Source organism: Euphorbia lathyris, chromosome 5 (genome assembly GCF_963576675.1).
Source record: "Euphorbia lathyris chromosome 5, ddEupLath1.1, whole genome shotgun sequence".
Classification (NCBI taxonomy): Eukaryota; Viridiplantae; Streptophyta; class Magnoliopsida; order Malpighiales; family Euphorbiaceae; genus Euphorbia; species Euphorbia lathyris.
Window position 1 is genome coordinate 14,898,010 of NC_088914.1, and position 9,623 is coordinate 14,907,632.

The window sequence follows — 9,623 nt, forward strand, 5'->3', positions numbered from 1 at the left end:
CCAAACCTCTCTCCACCAAACACTCCAATCAACGGTTTCAGTGGTCAAACCGCTAAAGTTGGTCAAAACCGCTCTTTACCAAACAGGGCCATTATATATAAATTTCATTCGTAGGCTTCTTAAAAATGTTGGGGTTTATACTTATCCCTATAATAAATGAGTTTGTTGTATAAATACCAACAATATCCTTAGAATGAAAACCATGGCTTACGTTTCAATCTTCTGCCTTATTTTCCTCCTCCATAGCTGCGGAGGCGGAGCTATTACTTCTAAAACAAAGTGCCAGGTGATCCCTCCTCTTTTAGCGACGGAACCTGATACCTCCATTCCTTCTGAAACTAGTTCTCTCGAATTTTGGAATGCCTATTCCGACCAGCTTGAATGCGCCGGTGTAGGGATTGTTCGGTACACCATTAAACCCAATGCTCATCTATTACCGCTCTACATCAATGCCGAGGAAGTCTTTTTCGTCGTTCAAGGTTAATTAAATTCATCCGAGAAGGTACTAAAATAGTCTCAATATTTTTTGAAAAATATCAATTTAGTCTCAACGTATAAAATAACATTATATTAATTTTGACGTTTGTGAAATTGTACTAATTTAGTCTTAGTTAAAAGAACTTGGGGCTAAATTGGTACCATTTTATAAACATTGAAGCGCCAAATTCCGTTATCCAATGCTAAATTGGTTCAATTTTATAAACGTTGAGTTAATATGATACTATTTTGTACGTTGGAGTTAAATTTTCAATTGCACAAGAAATTTGAGGCTATTTAAGTACATTATTTCTAAATTTATTACGAAATCCTTAAGTTTTATCTTATTCAATAATTTAATCACTCTATTAATTTAAATTACTAATTTATCATTTACTTATCAGGAGTAAATTATATTTTTTTTATGGAATAAGATACCAAAATAGGTCTGTGCTTTTTGGAAAAGTATCAATTTAGACTCTACGTAACGTTTAAAAAAGATACCAATTTAGGCTTCCATAACGAAACGAGACACATCATTGATATTACCCTGTTAAGTTTTGTCAATTGTATGCGGATGGAGAAATCAGAACTTAACGAAGTAATAGAAATAACGTGTCCAATCCGTTCTCGATGCCTAAATTGATACATTTTTTAAACGTTAAACCTATATTGATGCCATTTTGTACGTGAAGCCTAAATCAATATTTCCCCAAAAACCATAGTACATTATTTCTAAATTTATTATGAGGTCCTTAAGTTTTATCTTTATTCAATAATTTAATCCCTCCATTAATTTAAATTACTAATTTATCATTTACTTATCAAGAGTAAATTATATTTTTTTTTATATGGAATAAGGTACCAAAATAGGCATGTGATTTTTGGGAAAGTATCAATTTAGACTATAAGTATAAAATAACACAAATATAAGTTTAACATTTAAAAAGGATACCAATTTAGGCATCGATAACGGAACGAGACATGTCATTAATATTACCCCGTTAAGTTTTGTTATGTAGAGGGAGAAATCAGAACTTCACGTAGCAATAGGAATAACGTGTCCGATCCATTCTCGAGACCTAAACTGATACATTTTTAAACGTTAAGCCTATATTAATGTTATTTTGTATATGAAGCCTAAATTGATATTTCTCCAAAAACCATAGATATATTTGGTACATTATTTTTTTTATATCAGGTGTAAATTATATCTTTTGTCCTGAATTTTAGTGTGTTTACATTGTATATCCAAATTCTAATTTTATACTTAAAAATACTATTACTTTGAATACTTAAAATACATTTTATATATTTTATTTAATCATTTGAAGAAATAGTCTAATAAAATACAGTATATAATATTTAACTCTTTATAGTATAATGACTAGAATTACCCTTATCAAAGATTAATTTATATTAATATCTATTCTTGAACAAGTCAAAATTTAAATACCAAATTCAATATTTATTAAATTTCTTTTTCTTGTTATAATATTGTATTTATAATATGCAGGTAGCGGTATATTTAGTCTGATCATTCCTACGTGCTCTCAAGAATTGGATGGTGAAAAAAATGAGTGCCACAAGATTTTTCATCTTCAAAGTGGTGATGTATTAGCTTTACGGGGTGAAGAAACCTTTTGGGGCTATAATAGTGGAAATGAGACTTTTATTATAATTATTGTCTCTCGCATTTCCAATGCTGGCCCCATCCGAGTAAGAAACAATAACATATAAAATTTATAAATTATAATTAGGATAAATAATTTAAAAACACATATATAAATAAAGATTCTCATTGTTTTGAAATAATTTTTTATTTTGTTTTTGGAATTATTTTCTCTATTAAAAAATGTTTCGTTTAATTGGTCATTAAATTAATTGATACATTGTGAAATACTGAAGGAGCATGTATATAAAATCCGAACACATAACAATTCATAGAAACTAAGCTTGTAAAAAAATCAAATTTGATTCTTATTAAATACATTTTTATGAAAGGTAAAAAATATTAATTATTACTAAATCCGAACAAATGTATTAAAAAAATCTTATAATTTACAAAGAGAATTTACTACTTAAAAACAAAAAAAATGTATTATTATTATTTTTTTTTCATTTTAATAATATATATAAACACTAAATATCTTTTATTTTATTGTTTAACCGTGCATTTAATTTTTTTCTCTATTTAATATGTTGTAGGAATTCAACATAGGAGGATCCCAAACTATATTGAAAGGATTTTCTTTGGAGTTTATTAATAAAGCTTTCAACATTAGTAATGAGTTGGCAATGAAACTTTAAAACAAGATGGATTTCAAGGATGACACCGTCTATAATACCGATGGTGGACTTTATTTATCAAATTCACTAACTACCCAATCATATCCAAAACAGGACCAACAAAAGCGTAAAAATTCTTATAATGTTAAGGAAGATTCTTTCTACAACATTAACACGAGGATATCGAAAATCTCTGATCCTTCAAGGGCAGATCTTTTCATCCCAGAACTTGGGTATTTCACAACTATCGACGTCCACCAAATCCCTATTCTTGAGTCTACCCAAATCAGTGTTTCTTACAACCTTCTCCTAAAGGTGAGAAATTTTTTGCTATGGTTTTGGACCAAACTGGTCCTAAGCTATTCAAATATGACACTTTAGTATATAGTTTAGGACCAGTTGGTGGAAAAAAATACTTGAGGATTCGCCTTTTTTCTCATTTGTATTTATTAAGATTTTTTTTTTATTTTAGCACGATTAACTATCAACTGTATATAATTGCATAAATTAAGTCTCTATTTATTAAAAAAAAAATTAAATGTAAACATTAAATTTCAGTATATTTGAAATAACATAAATAATTACTTTTACTGAGAAGTCATTGTCATGCCTTTAATAAATGGAGTTTTGTGAATTGAACCGTCAACCACTTGGTCTAAAAGGATTTGATACCATGTCAATGAACAATTTGACCTAAACGTTTAAGTTGATAGATAAAATCCAAGAATATCTTTTATTATTATCTTTAATACTGTGCAGCTATAATTAATCAAGATTTTTTTTGTGACAAATTGGAAAATAAAGAGCTGAATAATTAAAAAAGAACAGAGATTCTTATTGTGTTTTTTCCTTTAATTATTAGAGTTGAATTGATTGTAAAATTGTATAATGTTAATTTGCAGGATGTTATGAGATTACCCCATTGGGAAAATAGTTATACATTAAATTACGTGATGAAGGGTGAAGGTCATATTCAAGTAGTGGATGACAATGGAAAGAATGTGTTCGACGATATTATAAGGAAAGGACAACTCCTCCTAGTACCACATAGCTTTTTGATGGCGGAACAAGCAAAAAGTGAGATGTTCGAATATGCAACCTTCAAGACCACTGCCAACCCAATCACCTCTGAGCTTTCTGGTCGAAACTCAGTCATTAATTGCTTGCCATTGGAGATTATTAGAAATGCATTCCAACTTAATAAAGAAGAGGCTAAGAAGGTGAAGTTTGGAAGGAAAGAGACATCTTTAGCTAAAATCATACCAAAATATATCTGAAAAGAAAGTCACATAACCGTTTTCTAGAATATTATGAATAATGTTGCAACTGTTATAAACTAATGCCGAGTATTTATTTCATGTTGCAATAAATAATTTTTCTTAATATATGGATTATATCTTTGTGAAGAGAAAGGTACGTAAACTTTTGCTAAACGTAGGTTTTGTCTTTAAGCATATGATTAAAAACAACTCTATAAACTTTCAATCATAGATTGAAACATAATAGAGATATATTTATCAAGTTAAACAATTATATTGTTAAACATTTGTATTTTTCTTTGAACTCCATCTTGACTGAGTATGATATCTACTTAAGTTAAGTTCTAATATACCTTCAATTCTACCTTAGTAAATGGTGTTAAATGTTCCTTTAAATAGCGGTGAGCAGAACCGAACCGAAAATCCAAAGACCGAAAAAATCGGACTGAAAAAACCGGGCTAAACCGGACCAAATTATATTTTAGTTTGGTTTGGTCCTAATTTTTAAGCTAGTTTGGTTTTTGGTTCGGTTCAGTTTGATCCGGTCTAAAACCAAACAAAACCAAACCGTATTACTTTTAGTTTTAAGGTTTTAAATTAATTAACTAATTATATATAGAAAAGAAAAAACAATTAAATATGTTTTTTTTTCTCTCAACTAATTATATATATATAAGAAAAACTAATTATATGATTATTGTTTTTATATAATTATTTAGTTAGTCAAGGCACAAGTAGTTGTAGATCTCTAGTGCTTTGTTTGGTCCAAACATGAACCAAACCGGACCGGATCGAAATAATTTGGTTCGGTCCAGACCAAACCGAATTATAATTTGGTTTGATTTGATCTTAAAAAATAGAAGTAATTTAGTTCGATCCAATTCGGTTTGGTTCGGTTTTTAAATCGAACCGGACCATGCTCACCCCTACCTTTAAATACCATTAGTCGAACCCAATGACCTTGATTGAGAGTATAAACACCATAAAAATGCGCAAGTTAGACTAGTGTAAACATGAAAATAAAAATACACTCAAGGATGGGGTAAATTACACCCATGATCCTAAAATTTGGAAGGTCTTTCTTTATGGTCCTTAAACTTCAAAACTAGACATAATATTTATGAAAAGTCTCTTATGAAAGTAAACGACGACAAAATGGTTGGTGTCGATCTCCAAATGGAAAAGTCTAAGAATTAAAGTTCTTTAGAACAAAATTTCTCATGGAATCACATTTTTTATTTTCAAAAAATATCATTTTTTATATATAAACAACATCCTTCTCTCTCCTAACTAAAAAGTTCAAGAATTAGGGTTGCTTATAATATAATTTCTATGGACTTTATAATGGAAGGTTACCTACTATTGAAGAGAACAAAGGTTAAAGGATTTTTATGTTAGTAAAAGGAACAATTCAAGAACTTTTTTCTTCGGATTTGAAATTCATGGGTCAAGTCCCTTTTGACTGTATATGATATCTACTTCATCAAGGTTGTCCAAAAAAGTGCTAAAATAGAATGTGAAATATGTTCTAAAGAGAAAGAAAATTACATTTTTTATAGGGGTCTCAATGGGTGAAATTACCTTACTGTCCTTGGATAAGACGGTGGCCAAAGGTCACTATACGAGAAGGCTTTCTTGACTCGTAGATGGATTGACCTTCTCAAAAATCTCAGACTCATTTAGGTTTGGGTCATTAATTTACAGGATCTACAACAACATATATATGACACATTTAATTTTTGACATTTGACATTTGTTTGTAAGGTGCCTTCTATGGTTACTTTGTTTTTTACAAAGTACCATTACTTGATGTGTTTTCATCATTGGATGATGTAGTATAAAATTAATCCAATGGTGAAAACACACAAAGTAAAGCTTACTTCGTTAAAAACAAAGTAAGCATAGCCTTTTTTTTTTGTAAAGAAGGAAACTAAACAACACAGACACAAAACGAACGAAAGCAAACCGAAATAACGAAACAAGAACCACACGGCCACACTAGGTGGCGATCATACGGGGGAGTGTTACTCCCAGATAATCTTCTCTCAGAAGCCTGCATATATTCCTCGGAGCTTGGTGAATAATCTTGAGGCCGATGGGGTATTCAAACGCCTTATTCGCCATGAAGTCCGCACAACGGTTCCTCTCTCTATAGATGTGAGAGACTAAAAGTTGCTCAAAACCGTTCTAGTAAAGTTTGGATATTACGAATTAATGCTCTAGCAGGATGGTGCGGGGGGCATTGGCTCTGGATCAACGAAACAATCTCAGCACAGTCAGATTCCACTTCAAGACGTTTCAGATTCGACCTTAAGGCTACTTCCAATCCCGAAAAAATCCCCCAGAGTTCCGCCTCAAAAGAATTACCTCTTCCAATGTTATGCACGAACCCCAGAATCCAGTCCCCCTCTTCAATACGGATAACTCCCCCGGCTGCAATTCGTCCCGTATCCATTTTGTGCGACCCATCGGAATTTAGCTTCCACATTCCTGCCCGTGGCTTTACCCAACCAACCTGCTTCTCTATCTTCTCTGTTCGTCTCTGCATTTCGATAATTGATTTCCAGCCGACAGCGTTTTCATGCAGCCGTTGATGAATAACATCTCCTTTCCTTTCTGGGAGCACAAAGTCTTGCTGGAATATCATTTTATTCCTCCATTCCCACACCTGAGCAGCCGTCCCAATGAAAGTACGCTGCCAGTCAGACATCCCAAACGAGGCCATTGGTTTTTGCAGGCAATTCTAGAACCAACTATCTTGGCCCATATTAAAAAAAAGGTCCCAATATCGCATTGGAATGATCTCTCTCCAGACCTCAGAACTAACCTGACAGTCTCTAAGGGCGTGCACTAGCGACTCCGGGTTGAGGTGGCACCGGGCACAAGTACCTTCCTCAACCAAATGTCTCCTTCTTCTCTCTTCGTTAGTAAGGATGCGCCCATGCAAACATAACCAAGCAAAAGTTTTGTTCCGTTGGGGAATCTTTAGGCTCCACACTTTTTTGAAGTACAGATTAGCATCACCATTTCTGTCTTGAGAGGAGATCCAATCGTAGGCTGCCTTGCAGGAGAAGACCCCATTAGACGCATTTCCCCACACAGGAATATCCCCAAAGTTTGCGTCTTTCTTAATCATAATGCTATGCAGCCTCAACAACACAGTCTCCTCAAAGTAGCTTTGCAGAATATCCCACTTCTAGCAGTTATTCTCATCAATGACATCTGCAACTTTCCAATTAGAGTCAGTTTCCTCCACCGGGCGAATAGCAACTTGCTGGAGTTTACATCCTTCCAACCACTTATCGTCCCAAAAAGAGACCAGTTTCCCATCACCAATATTCCAGGACAGCCCAGTATAGAACTCCTCAAACACATAATGAAGACTGCGCCAAAGATGTGATCTGTTTTTAGCTAGCTTCACAGCTCTCCCAAAAATTATGTCCTTCCCATATTTGTTAGGTAGCACAGAGGCCCATAACGCATTGGGCTCTTTCCATAATCTCCATAAGATTTTCATAAGAAGAACACGATTGGATTTCTCTGCCTTCCGGATGCTAGTTCCACCCTGTTGCTTGGGGGAACAGACTGTGTCCCAGGGCAGCAGATGCATTTTTTTCTCATTGGCTGTATTTCCCCACAGAAAATTGTTTAATGTTAACATTTTAGAGATAATTGTTATTTGTAAAATCTGATGTGAAATTCTGATTTTAGTGAATTGAGCTCCTGGTCATTATGATATTAGTGGATTGAGCTCCTAATCTTTCAGTTCAACGTAACAATTCTTTGATCTTTTATTTTAGCCATATTGAATCCCTGATGACTTAAAAATCAGCTTTGAACATAAACCTCGATTTATACAGCACTGTTCATTTCATCTACGTTAAAAATGTACATTTTTAACTATTCAAAAAGTATTTTTATACATGCAATGTGACTATAGAAGAATTGTGAAAACCATCTTGCAAACTATAAAAAAAACTACAATTTGAGACGAATAAAATGAAATACACTCTTTTAATGTTGATATCTAACTAATTGAGCAAACACACACTTAATGTGATAAAAAAATAAAAGATATGGGATTTGATAAAATTCATAAAATCATCCAATAAAAAGCATAATCTAGGAACCCGTGAAACGAATTGAATGGAATCAAGGAAATAGAAATTACAAAATGCAGAGTCCATCAAAGCAGGATTGATTTTAATGAATGTTATTTCTATTGATTTTGTTGGATGAAAGGATAATACTGTTATACACTAACCAAATGGTTCAACCGAGATCAAGTTAAAAAGTATCGAAAGGAATAAGACTGAAGCCCATTAAAATTTAAGGCGTTATGTGAAGGAAAGCCCTACCTTGTTGATTGGAGATCCCAAGATCTAGGTTCAAAGGGACAAACCCTTGTGTGGTCACTATGAGGGTTAATCCAACTCCATTCGTAAAAACTTTAACAAAGCTTCAATGAAGAAGATAATAATTTTTTATTGATAAAAGCTAATTTGATTATAGAGAAAGAGATGAATTTATATCATCTCAAAACCTAGTTGACAAATTACATAAAAGGGCAAATTACATAACTAATTAAAAGAGTAAAGATAAGGGTAAATTGGGGTAAGGGTAAATGGGTGGCATGGGTGTAAATATGGAGTGACATGGATTGTAATTAAGGAGTGACAAAGTTGTAATAAGGAGGAAGCTGGAGTAAGGAGCAATGCTAATTCACAAGGCTTTTTAAAAGAGCCCGCGCAAAGCGTGGGAAAAGCCACTCGGAGTGTGGGTTAACTGCTGACCTAATAAGTGCCACTCCCAAGGATTCCCATAGGAAGTTCCCTTCACCAGAGCATCATGAGAGACTTCCAAGTTGAAGCATTTGACTTGGGAGGTTAAGTGATGGAATCTTGAGAGGAAGTTTTTGAGCGGCTCCGTCAATCACTGTAGCAGGCTATTGAGGACTGAACTAATCTTTATCACATTGGTCGCTGCCGTGAAACGGGATAGGAAGAGCTCTTTTAGCAAGTCAAATGAGTCTATTGACTAAAAGGCTACGCCTGTGCACCATTCTTACACGCTTGCAGATAGAGTGGTGGGAAAGACATTGCACATTATGTCTCGTCTTTAGAGTATATGTTGATAGTACTCATGCACAAAGCCACATGATCATTTGGATCTTCGGTGCCGAAATAGAAAGTGAGCCTATGAGTTTTCCATTCCTTCAGGAAGTGGGTGTCGATGATGCAGTGCACCAGGGGAGTTTTGCTTTATGTTATATTTCCTTATATTACTCCGTCTAAAGCTCGTTTATCGAGGAACCTTTGGATTTTTTACTCTAACAGGTCTTTGATCTCTTGTAGAGCCAGCGTTATCGTTGTGGGGCTGACCAACATTAATGTAGGTAGGAAAAGAGTGAGAGGTGATGTGACATCATGACAAGGCCTATAAAGTGTATTTCCATGTGCACAATTTGCACGGGGAGTATTGAGACTGGATCCATCAATATCGGGGGAGTTGAGATTGGGGCCTGCCTTTATGAGGCTAATTGTGTTTTGAGGAACTCCATATTTTGGCGTTCTCTTTTTGCAAAGCATGTTGCTGCTT

At 33.8% G+C, this 9,623-nt stretch overlaps 1 protein-coding gene across 1 annotated transcript; it reads left to right on the forward strand.

Annotated features, from left to right (window-relative positions):
- The first annotated feature begins 202 nt into the window (after positions 1 to 202).
- On the forward strand, positions 203 to 4,107 carry LOC136229682 (11S globulin seed storage protein Ana o 2.0101-like). Its single transcript, XM_066018594.1, has 4 exons — positions 203 to 479; positions 1,994 to 2,196; positions 2,881 to 3,081; positions 3,669 to 4,107. The coding sequence occupies exons 1-4, from the start codon at positions 203 to 205 to the stop codon at positions 4,041 to 4,043; spliced, it is 1,056 nt and encodes a 351-aa protein (XP_065874666.1). The 3' UTR covers positions 4,044 to 4,107.
- The last annotated feature ends 5,516 nt before the right edge of the window (positions 4,108 to 9,623 follow it).